Consider the following 23,129-nt stretch of genomic DNA (forward strand, 5'->3'; position numbering starts at 1 on the left):
TAAAAAATTGCTATACCAAAATAATATATATGAAATGTAAGGAAGGATTTGGGGGTACTGTATAGTCAGGTAGGGTACTTGTACATTAAAGTTTTAAAAACTGAATTAGATAACCTTTATTGTCACTTTTGAATGGCACAATGGCATACATTAAAAATGAAATTTAGTTGCCTGCTCTTAAAGTGTACACATACATAGCACACATTTAAACATACTATATACAACACATCTATAGACCTACACCCTTAAATATAAGTAACATAAATATTAATATGCAGTGATCAGCAAAAAATTGTGAAATTACTATTGTGACTGGCTTTTCCAATGACCTGATGTTTTAGCTTTTTAATATGTTATAATTGGTGAAAAGTGAAAAAATACTACAGCAAACAAGCATATGTACGTCAAGATGCCATGTGCCTCACATCACTCTTCCTTTAAAAAGCATTTTAGAACAAAATGTTAATGCTATGTTAATTTTTTTCAGGAAGACAAAGAAAATGCCAACAAATCTATATGGAACGAAGTGGACAGTATACTTGAAAGCACTTTCAGTTCCCCTAAAAACTTAAACTCCCATGTATTGAAACAAATTAAGACAGATACAAATTCTAATTCTCCAAACAATATGACAGTAGCAGATCCTGAGTCTACAGCAGTAAAATCCAAGGTTATGTCATTTACTCAGAGCTTTCTACAGAAAGCAAACTTAAAGAAACAGATAAAACCAGATGTCCCCAGCTCTGTTCCATGCATTTCAGAGAAACACGTACTTGGCTCATATCATGGCAAAATAGTTTCTTCTAAGGTAAACTCATTCAGAAAAGTTCCAGCCAATGAGCCTAGAAATTCCCTTCCTGCTCTGCCTAAATCAAGAGTAAAGTTAGCCGCAACTAATAATGCTAAAGTTGCTGGCAGTGCTGGTGCTTCTAAGGTCCCAAATTCTACCCCTTTTCAAACCAGCACTGTGAGAGTTTCTGTTTATCATCCCAAAACTATTCTGAATCATGAGAAACGATCTGTCAGTGGTAGCACAGAGAATAACGGGACAACCCAAAAAAACACTTGCAGCAATCCGAAATCACTATTAAAGACTGTTCCAACCAACGCTAATAATTCTGTCCTGAGGACAAAGAAACTTGCACCATCTAAAACTGTAAGTGGAAGCTTAAAAGTACCGGTTTCCGAAAGTCATCCTACTATGTCATCTTCAAAATCAATTAACAAAGCTCCGACATCTGTAGATGTGAGAAGGTAATGTAAATGCCTCCATTTCTGATATCAAGATGTTTTGGGATAATACAACATCAAAAAAACAGTTGAAATTTTTCACACTATTCCCACCTTGTGGTTTAAAAACAGGCTTATGTGTGAATGAGTGCATGTATATAATGTACCACTAAGCCATGGCTTGCTTGCTAAAATTTATGGAATAAATCTCATTTAGCTGGGATTGGTCAACATGGTACACCAAAATCAAGCAAATTGGTTTATGACTAAACATAAAGAAATTCAGATTGTACAAAAGAGAAATTAAACCCGTTGCCCCACCACCACATGTTCATATTTATGACTTGGATTTTTTTTATTTACTTTGTCTTAAATTAGCCTTGAATATTTAAAGCAATTGCACATACTGACTTTGGGGGCTTGAAAACAGGATGCTTTCACATCTGCTATTACAGATGATAAATGTTTAACTGTGTGTTCCCTCACCCAGTCTGATAAATCATATTTTGTTAGCTCTAGTCCTATATATCTGATAATTATGGTTAAATTTACTAATTTATATTTAGTATTTTTAATTCATTTTTAAATTCTCTAATTTTTTATTGCACTGATGTTCTCAATTTCATTTATCTTGATTTATGCACTTATTATATGTTTTATTGTGAGCCGCCCTGAGTCCTTCAGGAGATAGGGCGGGATATAAATCCCATCAATAAATAAATAAATATAATTGTACATGTGACATTTTAGATCAGGGTTGTTAAACTGCCGGCCCACGGGCCGGATGCATCATCCAGAAGCCACACCCACCCCATTGCCAGCAATGGCAAAACCATCCCGATATGTTGCGCAACGTCACGTGATGTTGTGAGTTGACATGTCTGTCTTGGATGCTATTTAGGCTTACAGGCTTATTTCTGTGTTTTCACTGGAATTGGTGTTTCATTTTGGTAGGCCATTGGAACTGAACTGCAATTGCCAGTTGATCGCCGGATGGCACAAAAATACAGGCAGCTTTGGCTTTTTTAGCTTAGCTCTGATTACTGCAAATAGCAGTTATCTTTGCCTTATTTTTCTGACAATCATGACTTGTAATTGCAATTTTGAGTGTTTAACTGTTCTGAATGGTTCTGGAACAAAGAGAAATTATTTAGTCTAACTGTTGCTTTCTTGCTTTTTGTAATCAGTTTTTGCACCAGAGAAATTTCATGCAAGCTTGGGAAACATGTACATGGATGGGATATACTGAAGTAGGGAATAAGGGAGTGTATGGGAATGATTGATGTCTTTCTTATGATGCAATGGCTCTGTTGTCTGATTTTCATTGGCTAGCAAAGTTTATAAAGCAATGCTACCAATTTTCTAATGTGTGGCACTTCTGGATGTAACTGCCAGCGTTCCAGATCGTTGGCCACCCAGCTGCTTAATTTGATCAAATAAAGTGCTGCTTGATCAAAAAGTCTCCGCTTGGGTTATCTGATTAGACTGATGTGGTATCTCAAGTTCAAGTAAGGAATTTGAGATACCACAGTTGTTAATAGTTGATTTTATTTCTTTTGTAATATAAACGTCTTGAGATAGGTATGAGGAGCTGTGAATTGACATTCTCATTTCCCTGTGGCTAGCTGCTACACAAACTATTTCTAGCTAAAAACCAAAATGAAGTACTATGCTAATCAACTTATATATTTATCTTTTAGACTTCAGCTAGCTGAATGGCAGGCTTCAAAAGGGACAAAGAAGCTACAAAATACCATAGCTGCAAATAGCCAGCCTAAAAAAGCAACATCTCAGCAAACTACAAAAAAGCCCGCTGAATCCTTTTGGGCCACAATTGTTGAAGAAGATGAGCAAAGATTACTTAGTGATAAGGTCAACGAGACGCTTGCAGAATGTCTGCATCTCATTGAAAAGGTATGATGTTTAAATAAACCACTATAACGATGAATTAAGTTTTATAACATTCTTGTACTTTATTCAGTTCTATAAATTCTGAAGGTACAAGGCAGACTGGGCTTTCAAGACAACTGGCCTTATAATGGATCAACGTGAAGAGCTTGGTAGGCTACATCATCAGAAAATCTTGTATGTCATCTTTCTATTTTAGAATAATCAGTTCTGTCCTGAATGGGGATAAAAGACTGAATTGTGGAACACAGATATGTTTATTACTACAATAGAGAAGATTCTTTGAAGTTTTGTATTACATAAAAGGCTACTCGTTCTTCTCTGGATTATGAAAATATAAACTAATTCACAGAAGCTTATACATCACAGGTAGTCCTTGGCTTAAAACCACAATTGGGACTGGCATTTCTGATGTAAGGTGGTGTACTTGTAAAGTGAGTCATCACATGACCAGACCCAATTTTTATAGCAGTCATGTGAACTACACAATTAAGTGAATCACTTTGGTCATTAAGTGAGTCTGATTTCCCAATTGACTTTGTCAGAGCTCCAATACTGGAAGTTTTAAAAGATTAGATAACCATTTGTCTGAAATGGTGTAAGGTTTCCTGCCTGAGCAGGGGGTTAGACTAGAAGACCTCCAAGGTCCCGTCCAACTCTGTTATTCTATTTTATTCAATTGCTATCACAATTGGGGATGATGAAATGGTCGTAAGTCGGAGAACAGGTCATCAATCATTTTTTTCAAACTAGTATATTTGAACTGTTAAATGAACAGTTGTAAGTCAACTACCTATAGTCTGCTTATGCAACATACTAACATTTCTCTAGAACTCATACAGTTTAAAGAAATTCAGTGCATTTTCTTTCTCCTTGTTATTTCTCTTTAGGGCTCTGTAGGTGAAAGAGTACAATCCATTTTGGAAAACCTGATAATAAACATACCAGATGCAAAAAGATTTGCTAAGTATTGGGTGTGCCAGATGCGTCTTGAAGAGTTTTGCTCCATGGAAAAAGTAATCACTATCTATGAAAAGGCAATTCTTGCAGGAGCGCAGGTAAACACTCTTAAACCTGCTTCACTAAATTTAATTTTCTTTTCAGTTGCTTTGCCAATGATATGTATATATATTTATAAACTTTCTCACACTTCAACTGTTTAAATTAAAAACATTCTACCATTTATTTAAAGAAACCAAGTTGGTATAGTTGGTTCTCCAATCCTATTCTATTAGAACAATCTTTTTTTTAACAAATTTTATTGGTTTTTCCAGTTTTACATTTAAATATTTGGAAAAGCAGGGTGGTGATTGGGCAGTCAATAGTTCAATAACAAAATCTTCAGTACATATCTCAGGTTGCATCATCAAAAATTCCTTCTCTATTTCCCTTAACATTTGCTATATCATCTTTAAGCTATTACATTTCTAGTTATAGAGCGTTCAGTTAAAACATTTATCAATATGTTTACTGATACATATCCATGTCCTGTTTTTAAATTTTACCTAATTTTTAATTACAGTATTCCAATTTAACCTTTAATATCCATAGTATTTAAATTTCGGGTAACCCAAATTTCCTTTATTTCACTCCATAAAAATTGTCATATCTAAAGTACACATATTACTTAAATACATTCTTATTTTATTTCATAAACATTTTCTAATTCTCATCCTAATACCTCACCACTTATTAATAAAATATCCTTTATTGTCTGTCCATCTTTTATATTATAGTTCAAAACTGTATCCTAATAGTTAATTTTCATTTCCCTTATAAATCTAAATCCTAAATATTAAGCCAATTAGTCTCATTTTTATCATTTTCTACAATATTTAAATCTATATTCATATTTCCTGAAGTTCTGAAGTTCTCCCTTTAGCCCATTAATTGAGACCTTAGGCTCTTTTATCATAAATCGAAAAACCCCATTTTTAAAATCTAACTCTAGCTTTTTATGCCAAGCAGACTTCCATACCAGTGCCTTTAAATCTTCAGATGGATCTACCTTCATTCCTGTACATGTTACCTGAATCAAAGGAGACCATCTAGTTATCAATTTTCCAAAAGAACTGGCCCATTTATAATCATTGAATTGCTGCCCTGGTAGTTCAAATCTCCATGTTTGGTTTGGTATATTTTATCTTTAATTCAGTCTGGTCATCTTCTTCCTCAGGTTTCATCTGGTTTAAGTAAAAAGTCATGTCCAATGTTGTAGATGTTGTTTGGTTGTCTAGATTTTCAATATGCTGTACTTGTTGATCTTTAGCACCCTCCATCTTGGTATTGCTTTCTTCCGCTTCCATTGCTTTTTGGGTTGTAAGTTCTTTAATTGCAGCCAGGGTTTGGCTGTCAAACTTCTCAACAGATTCTGCTTGTTGATCTTTAAAATCCTCTCTCTTGGTATTAATTTCTTTGTCTTCTGTTGCTTCTTGGATTGTAAGTTCTTTAGTTGGAAGGGTTTCGTTTTGTATGTTTAAACTGGCGCCTTTGTCTTTCAATCTGGATTTCATTATTTCAGTAGCTTCAAGAATTTTTTCAAGTATAAGCTTATAGTTAGCCGAAATTTGTTGGTGATATTCCTCAATTTCTAGGATGGTTACAGATAGTCCTTTAGTGGAGGCTATTTTTTAAATAAGAATCAGTAAGTGTTTACCTCCACTATTCCTAAAGGGTAGTTTCACCGCCCAGCTGTTTCAGCTTTTTATGTTTTAGATAATACCAAGGACAAGTCTAGGCTGTAAGCAAATCTCTCAGTCAAGACTATTCGCTTGCTGTACCAGGCTTTGCCACAAGATGTCCCCGATGGCATTTGGAGTCTTTTTCCAAATTCAGATTAGGCTTTTATCCAATTTAAATTCTTTTTCAACTTTTAACAAGTAGATAAGGTAATAGGTTCCCGTAGAAATAGGAACTTTTTGGGCCCCAAATATCAAAAGTGCAAGTCCAATTGTAGTTGTTTTAGTTGTTCTTTTCAGGGCTTTATTTTCCCCAAAGTAGTCAAATGCCACCATTTTAAAGGGGGGAAGAAGTTTCAAGAAGCTTTCACAGGGAAATACTTGGGATACAAACAAGGTAAGTTCTCACCCAATTCCTCCGCGGTGCTTTCGTTGTGCTTGGTAGTACTTTTGGCTATGGCTGGTAGCGGCTTAGTGATCGGCCATGTAAAGAGCTGCCCCAGAAACAATCTTATATGGGAGTGACAGGTGTAAGATTACACTAAACTTATTATTTTACACTGCCCAGAGTCACCTGTGTGGTGGTGGCCATATAAACTTGATTAATAAAATAAATAGCTGAGGAAATTTGAACCTGGATGTCCAGTTTTATTTGAATACTGATCTTTTATAACATTGTGAATAATTACAAGACATGGATTTGCCAGCGGCCTGAGGACCTTAAGGTGATAAAGAGCACATCAAGTGGTTTGTTTGTTGTCATGTGGGGAGGTAAGGGTTTATTGCATTTGTATTTAGGGCTTTTACTTTTATAAGCTGCCTATAATCACAGTGAGTGAGCTGGGCAGTCATATACATTTTCTAAAATAATTAGCTAAGCTAACTGGAAATTAATACTTGGTTTTTCAGCCTAAGGATGAGTTACGCCATACACTTGCAGATGTTTTAAAGGCTAGACGAGATCTACCAAAAACTGATGGTAAGATTTAACATTATTGATTAGTTTCTTCAAATCTTCAATTTTGTCCTGCTAAACCCAATCCTGAATGATGCAAAGTAATTTTATTTTATTTATTTTAATTCCATTTATATCCCGCCCTTCTCCGAAGACTCAGGGCAGCTTACAAGCTTAGCAGTAGCCTTCATTCTATGTATATGCCTGCTTATTAGGGCTTTCACACACACACCCCCAAGCGGCATTATTACAAAGTCAGCTTAATTGCCCCCAACAATCTGGGTCCTCATTTTACCTACCTCGGAAGGATGGAAGGCTGAGTCAACCTTGAGCCTGGTGGGATGCGAATCTGCACTAATTGCAGGCAGCTGGTGTTACTTAAGGAGGCATTAGCCCAGTGCTCCACCACGGCTCTAATAATGCTTCCCTCTGCATTTTATTTGTTATAAGCAACGTATATAACTTTTCTTTGCGATCTGTAACTTTTGAATTTCTTTTAACAGGCTTAAATATTGAGGGGGGGTTTTTTGGTTTAAATCCCATTTATATCCCGCCCTTCTCCGAAGACTCAGGGCGGCTTACAGTTTAAGCACAAACCAATGTGCTTAGCAATATTGCCCTATATTATGACAGAATATATTTATATTTTTTCAGAATGTGTGAAGGAAGAAAACATTGTAAATCCTGAGGGACCAGCTGTAGCAGAGATAGAAGAGGCTTTCAAGGAAGTCAGTTTGAAAAACGAGGTGGAGCCTAGTAATGAAACTTTTCAAGAATCAACAGAAATTTGCTCAAAAATCAAAGAAGACTTTCCTAAGGAAAAAAAGAACAAAAATAAAGAACAGACACAGAAACCTATAGACTTAAAAAATGAAGAAACTGGTACCAATGCAGAAAAAGACAGACTTCTAGAGATTCAAACTCCTGAAAATGAAAAGGGTGCATTTTTAATAAAGTATAATTTGTCAACTGCTTCCCATTTGAAAAGGTGAGTCTTAATGTGATCTTTTCCATGTAGGGTCTGAGGATGTGGAGTTGCTGTCCTTAATCTGAAAAACATGTTATGCTCAATTTGTGTATAATATCCAAGTGCTTGGGAAAAGTGAGCCTGACCAATTTGAGTTGAGCTTGTTTGGGGGGGGGAAATGCAATTGAGTTGAGCTTGTTTGGGGAAAAAACCAAACAATTTCATGGTTTCCAACTATTACTTTTCTTCTCAGAAAAAGTAATAGCTGAAAACAGTGGTGGGATTCAAATACGTGAAAAGATGATTCTCTGAGTGGATGCCACTTCCTGTGGGCCGTTCTGAGCCGGAATGGAGTTCCAGAAGTGGCATCCACGTACTTCCAGCGAGCTGTTCTGGGCCTTGGGAAAAAGGGCTACGGCGCTGGTAACTCAACAAAAATTAGCTACAGGTTCTGCCAAACCAGTGCGAACTGGCTGAATCCCACCACTGGCTAGAAACCATTACAGCATGGCCCCCAACCTTTTTTTGTACCAGGGAGTGGTTTCAGGGAAAACAGTTTTTCTATGGACTTGTAGGTGATGGTGGTAATTTCGTGCACTACTTAGATCCTGTGCATGCACAGATTCAGCTTTGCTTCCCTCAACTTGTGCATGACTCCCCCCCTCCCCCTCAAGGGGCACCCTGAACTCTACTTTGGGACTCCTTAAATTCCTGAAGACCAATAGGATAGCAGTTTTTAGCCAGGGTAACCATTGCTTTTACTACAGCTGGAGAGCTTGGGAAAAAGACAATTGTGCATAGTTACTGGGGAACAATTTATTTGATTTTAATATGATATACATTTAAAAGATTTCCACCAATTATATTGACCATATCCGTCTACCCTTTAGGCTTGCTGGACAATAGGAGTACATTATTTCAGGAACAATGATCTCTTTTGCTAGTAGATGTCTAGAAGCCATATATAAATATTCTAAATAGTAATAGTGGTTAATATTGTATTTAGTATTGATATAGCACATTTAGAATTTCAAAGTATTTCACATTTCAGTAATATAAAAAGATTGAGTTCGCATATGGTACCATGTCACAAATTAGGAGTTACGAATTATAATATAAACCAATAGTAAATTCCATAAATCAGATCTCCATCAAATTACAAAGCACTGAATCAATTCTTTAGGAATTTCCATTTCCTTTTTAGAGGTAATGAAACAAGCCATCTGGATCTATATCACTATAAAAAAGTATATAGCAACAATAACTAAGACTTGCAACTTGGCCCTAAAAGTCAAACCTTGGCATACCTATAAAGCCCTAAATGGCTTGGGTCCGGGATATTTGAGGGAACACCTGCTGCCAGCATCAAGCTCCCTTCGTCCAGTGCGCTCGCAGAGAGAGGGTCTTCTCAGGGTGCCGCCGGTAAAAGATTGCCGGGGGATAACACCCAGGGGGAGGGCCTTTTCTGTGGATGCGCCTGCCCTCTGGAACCAGCTCCCCGTGGACCTCAGGACTACCCCTGACCTACGCTCATTCCACCGAGACCTGAAGACTTGGCTCTTTGAGCTCTCTGACCCAGGCTGAGAATTTTAACTGGGTTTTATTTTCAGGGATAATTTAATCTTTTATTTGTCTTTTAACTTTGTATTTTGTATTGGTATGATTTTAAAATGCCCTGTAAACCGCCCTGAGTCCTTCGGGAAAGGGCGGTATATAAATCTAATAAAATTTAAATCTAAATCTACATGGCTGAAGTAAGAAGTGTATGCATTATCCATAGAGAAGCAATACATTTTTCTTACAACATTCAATTATTCAATGCCAAAATAATATTTGTATTATTTTTATTCACTTACTAAGGCTGTTCTGTAGCCAAGCCACATTGAATTATTGCATTCTAATCCTGCAAATACATAAATGGTTTTTCTTTTTAACCCCAAGTGCAAAGAAAAGACTGCAGTGTGATGATTCAACCATTAAAAATATGAAATTCCTAACTCCTGTGAGACGGTCCTGCCGCATCCATGAAAAAGCAAAAAAGTTACCAAGTATGCTGAAAGATCACAGCCCTTGTGTTTCTTCGCTTCAACAACTTGGAGAATTGGGAGATGAAGGCACTGGTTTCATCTACAGACCAAACAATGCATTGCAAACTATCAATCAAGAAGACCAGAGCAGAGAATGAAAGCACATGTTTATTTATTTATGTTGAGGTCCTTTAACTTAGTGCAGGTGTTATGTTGCCATGATTTAATTTAGCTTTACTGTTATTTAATAAATAAATGAAACATCTTAACGTGTAAAAGATGCATTCATACCAATTTTACCATTGGTGATACTAAACTAATTGTATAATAGCATTTCACTAAGTTGAACTTTGTGGACAAGGTACACAAGAATATTGTATCTAATTTGTAGATCTGAAGATAAACCTTTAGAAATATTGGAAATAGTCACTATTAAATGTTAATTCACTTTTACTGTTGGTGTAAAAAAAATTTAAATTTCCCTTTTTCAAAACATGCCTGAATTTTATATTAGCTCTTGGTATATATGTATATATCTATTTGTATATTATATAATATAAAGTATATTATATAATATACATATAAATTATATATTGGTATATATACATACATGTATGTATGTATGCATGTTTATTATATATGTTTGGGTGGGCAAAGATTGAAATAGAACATTAACAACTCTGAGAAGATTGTGGAAGTAAAATTGCCAGTTTTATAAATGCTTTTCTTCTGAAAGATTTGATCAGTGGTTGGAAGTAGCATGCTAATGATTTAATATAAAAATGTGGGTGCCTATTAAGAACATTGGCAGTAACAGCTTGTAATTCCCAAGCTGAAATCCATGGATGTGGCAATGACAATGCTTTATAAATATTTCAACAATGTTTATAAAGGGAACATAACAAATACACCCTATCTACATTTTGTAGGCCATTTAGACAGTTCGATTTGCTCTTTGCTGTTGAAGTGAGGTATCTCACTGTTGAAAGAAAAATCTTTGTCAAGGTCTAGTCCAAGTTGGAAATAAACAAAATGGAGACTGGTTTAGAAAGAAGGTTGTAGTTTATTGAAGAGGAGAGCCAGACAAAGATGGCTCTGGGAAAGCTGACCACACATAGTAGGGAGTGGTGGGTTTTTATACCTTCTCGGGCTTTTGTTTGGAATTTTTCCAGTGGCATGTACTTTGACCTCAGTCTGAGTGCCTTTCTGGTATTCTGATGGTGGGCTAATCCTATTATGTCCCAAAGGTCATATCCTGCTTCCTTGGGGCTGGGGCTGATGACCATGTCCTGTACTTGATTTTTTTGGTGTGAGGGATTGTTGATTCTAGGGATTCTGTCTTTCTAATCCCACCAGCTCCAAGCTTCCTGGCTCCAATCTTTCTGACAAGATTATTACATCTGCATTTCTGTAGACCTGGTTTTTGTTTGCAGCAGGCAGACTTGGGGGAGGGGTGGTTTCTGCCTTAAAGATCCTTTGGGGAAATATAATATTCTGCCTTTTACTATTCCCAAAATATTTCTTTCTTGGGGGGGGTGACTTCCTACACCACCATGCCAAATGAAAACAGGCTTTCAGAGAGGTTATATATGCCTATGAGTCTGGGAAAGGATTTTAAATATTTGCAAAACAATTCGATGCCAATAATTCCACTTCCAGGATTCTAATCACTGCCAATTTGCCCATGCCAAACTGGCCAATAACTAGCAAAGGGGAGAATGTAACATGCTGATAACCCCAAGAATTTTATCATCGGTTCTACAAGTAGCTCTTAGCACTATTGATGTCAAAAGTACATGAGTAGTCAATTTGATTTCTGTATTCTCTATCTGATGGTATTCCTTTTGTGTAGGTATCTGGTTTTTTGAAGATTGTATTAGCACTGACATAACGATTGATGTAAATTTATAAGTTATTTTCCTGCTTCATTTCAGTTTCCTAGACAATATTTTGTTCAATATTTCCAATCTTGGCATACCAGCCTCTATCTCTAAAAGCAGTACATTTGAATCATAAAATTCATTGCTTTCCTTTCCATCAGTAGCTGCAGGGTAAAGTTGGTTAACTTTCATATTAAAGATCAATTGATATTTGGCTGTTAACTGCGCGGTACCCAAGCATCTTTCTTGACTATGAAAGCAATGACATTCCTTTGTTTTTCATGTCCTAAATAGTAAATGGCATGCTAGTCTAGCTGAAACTACCCGATTCCAGACCATTTCGGTTTATTGATGCCCAAAGTTTCAATGTGTAATCAATTCATTTAATCTTTCATTGTGGTGAGCTTTCCTGTGTTCATGTTTCTTACATTCCACGTTCTCATTAAAATTTTGTCTTTGCAGCTTTGATGCTCTTTTACTGCATGGCAACATAAGCAAGCAGACATCAGGGTTTTAATCTCGTCATGCCATTAGCCCCATTACTGTAATACTCCAGAAGATCTTTAGTTCTTTCTCAACTGCAAGATGGGCACCATCTGACCTATGAAGCCCATTTCCTATTGTCCATACATATTATTTTCTCGATAAAAACTACTGCTTCTCCTGCAAAGTGCAATTATGCCTTCACCATTGTCACTATTTCGACCCTCTGCCTCCAGGGCCTTCCCATATGACTGCCCAATGCAACATCTTAAGCTGGGCAGCTGGGGGTGACCTTCATGCCTTGGGTGGCTTCTTGGCACAGACTCAGGAACACTTCCACCACCCAGCCCGGATGAAGCAGCACTTTGCAGGGTTTGGGTGTGTGTGTGTGTGTGTGTGTGTTTTGGGGGGGGCAATTCAAACACAGAACCCCTACTTTTATTTCCAGCACTTGATTTCCCTATGTTTGAAACGGGCGCCATTAACACACAAGCCCGTGGGCGGCAACAGTCTAGTTCACGAGCTTGCCAAGAAGTCCCATTATCAAAAGTCACTTCTAAAGCGATGCCCGGATCTACTCGGAGGAAGCTAGAAATCTAGTTTCTGGCGGCGATCTTTTGCCCTGTGGTAAAAAGAAAGCTTTACGTTTTCCATCGAAACCATGCCCTTCGGCACCATGGTCTCCACCCTCTCCTCTTTGCTGGCGTCTCTGAGCTGGCTGGGCCGAGCAGGGCAAGAGACTCGCTCGAGCAGAATTTTTGCAATGGCTCGGTAGGCAACCGGGGAGCTGCGGGCGTCGTTAAGAGAGAGGGCCATTGCAAGCCCGTTGCGTGCATTCAAAGTACTGTAGTAAGGAGGAGGTCTCTACTTTACGGCTCTGTCTCAGTCACTCAGCTGCTCTTTCTCCCCTCAACGGAACTAGCTGCCCTGAGCGGGATTTGCTGCATGTAGGATGAGAATTACTGGCTGGATATAGGGATGGGTTTGAGGTTTCCTGACGTTCAGCCTCCGCCCTCCCGTGTCTGAAGGGCGGCGTTGGAAACGTTCGTGTCTTCTGCCTCTCAAGCCCCCGGAGGCATCCAAGGCCGGTATGTTTCTTATTTAAAAAAGAAAAACGCTATTAATGCAAGTCTTTTACATTCCTTGTTCTTATAGAGCTAAACAAAGGAAATTTAAAAAAAACCCCTACTGCGCCTCTGATTTCTGTTCCACCCACTTCTCTGTCTGTGTGTGTGTGTGTGTGTTGAAAAAAACGCCCTATGCTGGTCAACCGTGTGTCTTTCATTTTCTTGATGTACTGTAACTGCTGCCTTTGAAATTAATTCCCACAAATTGTGGGAATACGTCGGGTTTTTTAAAAACAACAACAACATGCTTCTCCGATTCCCATTGTTTGACTCTGGTAATCAGGATAATAATTAAAAACAAAGCTGAATTGTGTATCATCTGTGCTCTGGTTCAGATTTGCTTGTTTTTGGAGTAGAGAGTATATTAACTCAATCTTTGGAAATAATAGTTTATGATAAACTAAGGTAATTATAGGGGAAGTTAGATTTGCTTAATGACCATGTGGTTTGCTTAACGAACATAACAAAAAAAGTTGTAAAATTGGGCACAACAAATTTAACAATCATTTTGCTTAGTAGTGGAGATTCATGTTCCAATTGTGATCATAAGTCAAGGACTACGTGTAGACATGTCTGATATGAGTTTCACAGTTTAATTATTATGGCTGAACACAAGCATAATGTCCAAAAGTTATCTCCTTGATTTATGAAAGTTGGATGAAGAAACAAGAGACATACTTAGAAGTATGTCAGTCAGTCAGTCAGTCAGTCCTGGACTGAGGGATTTTAAATTTTAAATTATATTAATCAAATTAAATTAAATTTAAAATTTTAATTTTTACTGTTATTATTAATTGTGGGCTTGTACTAATTTAATTTAATTTTCTCTTTTTTGTACTGTTTTAACTGCCCTGTGAACCGCCCTGAGTCCTTCGGGAATAGGGTGGTATATAAATTCAACAAATAAATAAATAAGTAGGTTGATTGTTGTCCAAGAAGGGGATTAATTGGAATCATTCATTGAAATTGATCAATATTAAAATCTGATTTCTGTTCCACCCACTTTTCTTTCTCTCTCTCTCTCTCTCTCTCTCTCTCTCTCTCTCTCTCTCTCCCTCTCTCTCTCTCTCTCTCTCTCCTCTCTCTGTCTGAGGTAAAAAAAATGCCCAATGCTGGTCAGCTGTGTGTCTTTCATTTTCTTGATGTACTGTAACTGCTGCTTTTGAAATTAATTCCCACAAATTGTGGGAACACGTGGGTATTTTGTTTTACACTAAAATGTCCCTGTAAGTGTCCTTGAGATACAAGTATTTGTTCAAATGCTTGAATTTACTATGGCACTGAAGAAAGGAAGTTAATATTGGTCCTTGTATTCAGGTGAACAAAGTTCAAGCACTTGGCAACCAGTTCAGTTGTGACTGGTTGCATGTTCCTCGGTCATGTGATCACCATTTGTAACCTTCCCTAGTGACTTTCCACAAGCAAAGCCGATGGGGAAGCCAGCAGGGAAGCTTTCAAGTCACTGAGGCAAATATCCACCTTCAGCCATATTTGTTTGCTGCCATACACCATGCCTTCCTCCTCCCCTTTGTTCACATACCGCACACCTTTCCTTGGCCTTCCTGACTACAGCGCAGCGCAGCACTCCCTTCCCTCAACTTGTGCATGACTCCCCCCTCCCCCTCAAGGGGCACCCTGAACTCTACTTGGGACTCCTTAAATTCCTGAAGACCAGTAGGATAGCAGTTTTTAGCCAGGATAACCATTGGTTCTACTACAGCTGGAGAGCTTGGGAAAAAGACAATTGTGCATAGTTACTGGGGAATAATTTATTTGATTTTAATAATATGATGTACTTTTAAAAGATTTCCACCAATTATATTGACCATATCCGTCTTCCCTTTAGGCTTGCTGGACAATGGGAGTATGTTATTTCAGGAACAATGATCTCTTTTGCTACTAGATGTCTAGAAGCCATATATAAATATTCTAAACCAGGGGTGTCAAACTCAATTTCATTGAGGGCCGCATCAGCATTGCAGTTGCCCTCAAGGGGCCGGGTGGGTATGGCCAAGGTGGGCGTGGCCTACTGGGTTGGCATGGCTAGAGTGGGTGTGGCCTACTGGGTGGGCATGGCCAGCTCTACATCGTTCGCATCAAGGGTGCCTATGGGGGCCTGGACAGGAGTGGGACAGATCTGAGGGTCTCTGGCAGAAGGAGGGTCTCTGGGCCAGGGCCAAGGCAGTGGGGGCCGTTCCCTCACTGTTTCCAGGATGGCGGCCACATGAAACCACTTGTGGTTGACATGTCTGTTCTAAATAGTAATAGTGGTTAATATTGTATTTAGTATTGATATAGCACATTTAGAATTTCAAAATATTTCACATTTCAGTAATATAAAAAGATTGAGTTCACATGTGGTACCATGTCATAAATTAGGAGTTATGAATTATAATATAAACCAATAGTAAATTCCATAAATCAGATCTCCATCAAATTACAAAGCACTGAATCAATTCTTTAGGAATTTCCATTTCCTTTTTAGAGGTAATAAAACAAGCCATCTGGATCTATATCACTATAAAAAAGTATATAGCAACAATAAATAAGACTTGCAACCTGGCCCCAAAAGTCAAACCTTTAAACTATTTTCTAAACCAGCTATGGCAGTCAAAATTATCAGTCTTTGAAACTGGCATGGTTTTATGTTCCTAAAATCCTACATGGCTGAAGTAAGAAGTATATGCATTATCCATAGAGAAGCAATACATTTTTCTTACAACATTCAATTATTCAATGCCAAAATAATATTTGTATTATTTTTATTCACTTACTAAGGCTGTTCTGTAGCCAAGCCACATTGAATTATTGCATTCTAATCCTGCAAATACATAAATGATTTTTCTTTTTAACTCCAAGTGCAAAGAAAAGACTGCAGTGTGATGATTCAACCATTAAAAATATGAAATTCCTAACTCCTGTGAGACGGTCCTGCCGCATCCATGAAAAAGCAAAAAAGTTACCAAGTATGCTGAAAGATCACAGCCCTTGTGTTTCTTCGCTTCAACAACTTGGAGAATTGGGAGATGAAGGCACTGGTTTCATCTACAGACCAAACAATGCATTGCAAACTATCAATCAACAGGACCAGAGCAGAGAATGAAAGCACATGTTTAAGTTGAGGTCCTTTAACTTAGTGCAGGTGTTATGTTGCCATGATTTAACTAATTTAATTTAGCTTTACTGTTATTTAATAAATGAAACATCTTAACATGGGGAATGATTGCTATACTTTAACATGTAAAAGATGCATGCATACCAATTTTACCATTGGTGATACTAAACTAATTGTATAATAGCATTTCACTAAGTTGATCTTTGTGGACAAGGTACACAAAAATATTGTATCTAATTTGTAGATCTGAAGATAAACCTTTAGAAATATTAGAAATAGTCACTATTAAAAGTTAATTCACTTTTACTGTTGGTGTAAAAAAAATTTAAATTTACCTTTTTCAAAACATGCCTGAATTTTATATTAGCTTTTGGTATATATATATTTGTATATTATATAATATAAAGTATATAGACAAGCGCTGGTTCTTCGGCTTTGAAACGGAGATGAGCTCCGGCCCCTAGAGTCGGAAACGACTAGCATGCATGTGCGGGGGAACCTTTTCCTTTTTATAGTATATTGGTATATATACTATATATGTATATATACAGCTGACGGGCGCCGTTTGTTGTGGCCTGAGGTTCTTTCTTTTCTTCGGACCTATGGTGGTGGCTGGGAGGCCCCTCTCTCCTTCTCCTCCTTTGGAATGTTGACTGCGGCCTGGGGGACGGTGATGGCCGATGATGGTCTTAACATCTTGAACATTCAGTGGACCCGGTTATGTTTGTTCTCTTTCCTTCTAGGGCGGTGTCCATGGCCGAGATATCATGACGGCCTGAGGTTTGACCGTGGTCATAATTTTTACACCTTAACCGTCCATGGGCATTGTTTTATGACTCGGCGACCCTTCCCTTCTGGAAGCATGTCCCTGGAACACCTCCGCCAATTACCAGGTTACCACCTTTGGGTTGGCGTGGCTGGATATGGACATGGTTTATATATACTCCTGCTCCCATCACCTTCTTTAATCAGTCTGGAATGGACCCGAGAATTGACCGTGGTGAGAGGGCGGTTGATTTTGACCATCAACCCACCCCACTGATGTGAGAGATTGGTTGGGGTGGGTCTATCCCGGTAGTCCGCGATCAGTCCACCCCGAATTTGACACCTCAACTGTTGTGAGAGGACAGCTGAGGTTCTTTTATCTGGTTGCTGGCTCAAGTGAGAGTGGGGCCGGTTTGGTGGATCTGAGATATTTTCCGGACTGAATACTATTTTAACATCATTTAGTATCAATTGACCATTCTGCTGCTCAAATCTGCCCTTGCGGTTATTGCTAGTACATGGTTCGGCTGTGTTATTCTAGCGCGGACTTGTATGCCCTCAGGAGGGCTCCCCCTTCCTGGGTACGACCTGCCGCTCTTTCTTCTATCTCCCTTAAGGACGGGCCCAATTGTTGGGACCCCGAGAGGTGGTTGGGCATAGACAGGGACCGCTGGTGGAAACGTATTAAGAGGCCCGTGGTATGTTTTTTAGCTGGTTGTTTTACAGGGTTAGGGAGGGGGCGGAATGGTAGGGTTGGGAGGGATATGGGATGTATTTTTTCAACCGGCTGTCAGTCCAGGCCGGAGATGGTTCCTGGTGAGACGGGGTTGGTGTTGGCGACCTCCGGTTTTCCCAGCAGTGGGGTGGGGTTTCAAATCCCCACGGCGATTGGGAACGGCAGCAGGCGGCTACACGGAGGGTCATATCAATTTCGGGGATCACACCCCCGCTGTCTTCAAGCGGTGGCGTGCTCCGACCCTCCAGTTGGTACCCTTCTATCCGGGGGTGAGAGGGATCAAGTCCCTGAGCTCAGGCTGGTGTACTTTAATGCCAGATCCGTTGTGAACAAAGCTCCCCTCATCTGTGATTTGTTTGAGGAGGAACACGTGGATCTGGCATGCATTACAGAAACCTGGTTGGGCTCAGAGGGAGGTCTCCCTCTGACTGAGCTCTGCCTTCCAGGTTTCTGTGTGCTTCACCGGCCGTGGACTCAGGACAGGGGCGGGGGTGTGGCGGTGGTTATTCAGGAGACCTTGTGTCCGCGGGAGATTGCTGTACAGGTGGGCGGGAGTCAGTCACTCCTCCTGAGGTGTGGCCCTGGGGCTCAGTTGGGCTTGTTGCTTACATGCCTGGCGCCCAGCTGTGTAGCAACGGCCCTGCCCGGGCTTCTTGATGACCTTTCAGGGTTGGTGGTTGAGTTTCCCAGACGTATGGTTCTGGGCGACTTTAACCTCCCTTCCCTGGGGGGGTCGCCAGAGTTAGCTCGGGAGTTCATGGCTTCCATGACGGCCATGGACCTGACCCAAATAATCCAGGGCCCGACTCATGGGGGGGTGTCACACTCTCGACCTAGTTTTTCTATCTGGACAGTGGCTTGATGGTCTGGGAGGGGGCTCGCCAACGATTACACCCCTGTCATGGTCCGATCATCATCTCCTACGGTTGGTCTTCCGGTTTGCTGCCCCTCGCTGCTGGGCTGCGGAACCGACCAGGTGGTTCCGCCCTAGGCGCCTGATGGATCTGGAACGGTTCCAGAAGGTGCTTGGGTCTATACCTATCCCCCCACTCACAGCTCAGCCGATGCCTTGGTGGATGCCTGGGAAAGGGCTGCCACCAAGGCGCTCGACCGTGTTGTACCCTTGCGACCCCTGATCTGGCACAGATCCCGTTGGGCCCCATGGTTCTCTGTGGAGCTCCGGGAGATGAAGCATCGGAGACGGGGTCTAGAGAGCAGTTGGGTTATCTTAGGGAGCACCTGCTGCCAGCATCAATCTCCCATTGTCCTGTGTGCTCCCACAGGGAGGGCCTCCTTAGGGTGCCGCCGGTCAGTGAGTGCTGGCGGGTGATCCCCAGGGGGAGGGCGTTCTCTATGGGCGCGCCTGCCCTGTGGAACGACCTGCCTGTGGAACTCTGGACTGCCCCCAACCTTCATTCGTTTCGCCGGGACCTAAAAACCTGGTTGTTTGATTTATCTGGCCTGGACTGAGGGGTTTTAAATTTTTAAATTTTAAATTTAAGTTTTCAATTTGGGCTATTGTTATTTAATCCTATTTTAATTTTAACTTTATCTTAACCTTTGTACTGTTTTAACTGTTTTTAACTTTGCCCTGTAAACCGCCCTGAGTCCTTCGGGAATAGGGCGGTATAGAAATCTAATAAATAAATAAATAAATGTACATACATGTATGCATTGTATGCATGTTTATTACATATGTTTGGGTGGGCAAAGAGATTGAAATAGAACATTAACAACTCTGAGAAGATTGTGGAAATAAAATTGCCAGTTTTATAAATGCTGTTCTTCTGAAAGATTTGATCAGTGGTTGGAAGTAGCATGCTAATGATTTAATATAAAAATGTGGGTGCCTATTAAGAACATTGGCAGTAACAGCTTGTAATTCCCAAGCTGAAATCCATGGATGTGGCAATGACAATGCTTTATAAATATTTCAACAATGTTTATAAAGGGAACATAACAAATACACCCTATCTACATAGGAAGCTAGAAATCTAGTTTCTGGTGGCGATCTTTTGCCCTGTGTAAAAAGAAAGCTTTACGTTTTCCATCGAAACCACGCCCTTCGGAACCATGGTCTCCACCCTCTGTTCTTTGCTGGCGTCTGTGAGCTGGCTGGGCCGAGCAGGGCAAGAGACTCGCTCGAGCAGAATTTTTGCAATGGCTCGGTAGGCAACCGGGGAGCTGTGGGTGTCGTTAAGAGAGAGGGCCATTGCAAGCCCGTTGCATGCATTCAAAGTACTGTAGTAAGGAGGAGGTCTCTACGGTTCTGTCTAAGTTTCTTACATTCCACATTCTCATTAAAATTTTGTCTTTGCAGCTTTGATGCTCTTTTACAGCATGGCAACATAAGCAAGCAGACATCAGGGTTTTAATCTCGTCATGCCATTAGCCCCATTACTGTAATACTCCAGAAGATCTTTAGTTCTTTCTCAACTGCAAGATGGGCACCATCTGACCTATGAAGCCCATTTCCTATTGTCCATACATATTATTTTCTCGATAAAAACTACTTCTCCTGCAAAGTGCAATTATGCCTTCACCATTGTTACTGCCTCGACCCTCTGCCTCCAGGGCCTTCCCATATGACTGCCCAATGCAACATCTTGAGCTGGGCAGCTGGGGGTGACCTTCATGCCTTGGGTGGCTTCTTGGCACAGACTCAGGAACACTTCCACCACCCAGCCCGGATGAAGCAGCACTTTGCAGGATTTGGGTGTGTGTGTGTGTGTGTGTGTGTGTGTGTTGGGGGGGCAATTCAAACACAGAACCCCTACTTTTATTTCCAGCACTTGATTTCCCTATGTTTGAAACGAGCGCCATTAACACACAAGCCCGTGGGCGGCAACAGTCTAGTTCACGAGCTTACCAAGAAGTCCATTATCAAAAGTCACTTCTAAAGCGATGCCCGGATCTACTCGGAGGAAGCTAGAAATCTAGTTTCTGGCGGCGATCTTTTGCCCTGTGGTAAAAAGAAAGCTTTACGTTTTCCATCGAAACCATGCCCTTCGGCACCATGGTCTCCACCCTCTCCTCTTTGCTGGCGTCTCTGAGCTGGCTGGGCCGAGCAGGGCAAGAGACTCGCTCGAGCAGAATTTTTGCAATGGCTCGGTAGGCAACCGGGGAGCTGCGGGCGTCGTTAAGAGAGAGGGCCATTGCAAGCCCGTTGCGTGCATTCAAAGTACTGTATTAAGGAGGAGGTCTCTACTTTACGGCTCTGTCTCAGTCACTCAGCTGCTCTTTCTCCCCTCAACGGAACTAGCTGCCCTGAGCGGGATTTGCTGCATGTAGGATGAGAATTACTGGCTGGATATAGGGATGGGTTTGAGGTTTCCTGACGTTCAGCCTCCGCCCTCCCGTGTCTGAAGGGCGGCGTTGGAAACGTTCGTGTCTTCTGCCTCTCAAGCCCCCGGAGGCATCCAGGGCCGGTATGTTTCTTATTTAAAAATGAAAAACGCTATTAATGCTAGTCTTTTACATTCCTTGCTCTTGTAGAGCTAAACCAGGGGTCGGCAACCGGAAAAAGGAAACGAGCCACTCCCAACCGGTTCCATTACACAAACAAAAAAGTGGGAGCCGCAAAAAACATTTTGCGCATGCGCAAAATGGGAGGCACCTGCGCGGCGATGGGTCTCCCCTTTGGACAGGTGCGCGCACACCTCTCCGAACGGGCAGTGGCGCCACTCGTTTGGAAAGCTGCCGCGGCCCATTTGCAAGTTGCAAACGGGCCGCGGCAGCTTTCCCAATGGACGGCGCCAGTGCCCGTTCGGGCGGAGGTGCGTGCGCACCTCTCCAAAGGTTTGGAGAACTGTGCGCACACCTCTGCCCGTTCGGAGAGGTGCGTGCACACCTCTCGGAACGGGCAGTGGCGCCGTCCATTGGGAAAGCTGCTGCGGCCCGTTTGCAGGCTGCCGCCTTCCTCCGAAGGCAGCAGCCTGCAAACGGGCCGCAGCAGCTTTCCAAACGAGCGGCGCCACTGCCCGTTCGGGCGAAGGTGCATGTGCACCTCTCCAAACGGGCGGCGCCACTCTCCATTTGGAGAGGTGCGCGCACACCACTGCCCATTCGGAGAGGTGCGTGCGCACTGGGCGACTGGGTGCCGCAGGAGACGGCTCAAAGAGCCGCATGCAGCTCAGGAGCCGCGGGTTGCCGACCCGTGAGCTAAAAAAGGGAATTTTTTTTAAAAAAACTACTGCGCCTCTGATTTCTGTTCCACCCACTTCTCTCTCTCTCTCTCTCTCTGTCTCTCTCTCTCTCTCTGTGTTTAGGGAAAAAAAATGCCCTATGCTGGTCAGCCGTGTGTCTTTCATTTTCTTGATGTACTACTGTAACTGCTGCCTTTGAAATTAATTCCCACAAATTGTGGGAACACATGGGTGTGTTTTTTAAAAAAAACCCAACAACATGCTTCTCCGATTCCCATTGTTTGACTCTGGTAATCAGGATAATAATTAAAAACAAAGCTGAATTGTGTATCATGTGTGCTCTGGTTCAGATTTGCTTGTTTTTGGAGTAGAGAGTATGTTAACTCAATCTTTGGAAATAATAGTTTATGATAAACTAAAGTAATTATAGGGGAAGTTGGATTTGCTTAATGACCATGTGGTTTGCTTAACGACCATAACAAAAAAGTTGTAAAATTGGGCACAACTCATTTAACAATCATTTTGCTTAGTAGCGGAGATTCTAGTTCCAGTTGTGCTCATAAGTCAAGGTCTACCAGTGGACATGTTTGATATGAGTTTCACAGTTTAATTATTATGGCTGAACACAAGCATAATGTCCAAAAGTTATCTCCTTGATTTATGAGAGTTGGATCTCCTTGATTTATGAGAGTTGGATGAAGAAACAAGAGACATGCTTAGAAGTAGGTTGATTGTTGTCCAAGAAGGGGATTAATTGGAATCATTCACTGAAATTGATTAATATTAAAATTTCCTTACATAGATGAGAGTATAAAGCAGGAAAATAATGACATGATGTCATCAGGCAAATGATGTATTTGCATCAGATATTGGGATATGATTGATAAAAATAATGTTTTTTTACATAATGTCATTTTTATGTCACTGTAGCCTGTAATAGCTGTTTATGCATCCTTTTGGAATCTGATGTCTAGAGATAGTTCTGGTTCATGGTATATAAGACATTTCCTATTATATTTTATATATTTTTGGACAAACAATTACCACCAATTATGAGCCACCACTAATTTCTAATTCAAGGGTAACCAAATAGTGTAGGGTTAAATAAGGAGA

General features: G+C 40.6%; 1 protein-coding gene across 1 annotated transcript in view; it reads left to right on the top strand.

The window, feature by feature from the left end:
• CKAP2 (cytoskeleton associated protein 2) overlaps window positions 1-9,923 on the top strand; it is a gene marked incomplete at both ends in the record, with an annotated part of 12,101 nt that extends 2,178 nt beyond the window's left edge. The window contains 6 exons of the mRNA XM_081344088.1: window positions 488-1,254; window positions 2,931-3,144; window positions 4,029-4,196; window positions 6,726-6,795; window positions 7,426-7,759; window positions 9,680-9,923. Of these exons, the coding sequence (XP_081200214.1) occupies window positions 488-1,254; window positions 2,931-3,144; window positions 4,029-4,196; window positions 6,726-6,795; window positions 7,426-7,759; window positions 9,680-9,923 (1,797 nt within the window). The remainder of the gene's footprint in view (window positions 1-487; window positions 1,255-2,930; window positions 3,145-4,028; window positions 4,197-6,725; window positions 6,796-7,425; window positions 7,760-9,679) is intronic.
• Window positions 9,924-23,129: the final 13,206 nt, after the last annotated feature.

The sequence above is a fragment of the Vipera berus genome (assembly GCF_964194415.1).
Source record: "Vipera berus genome assembly, chromosome: 1".
NCBI lineage: Eukaryota > Metazoa > Chordata > Lepidosauria > Squamata > Viperidae > Vipera > Vipera berus.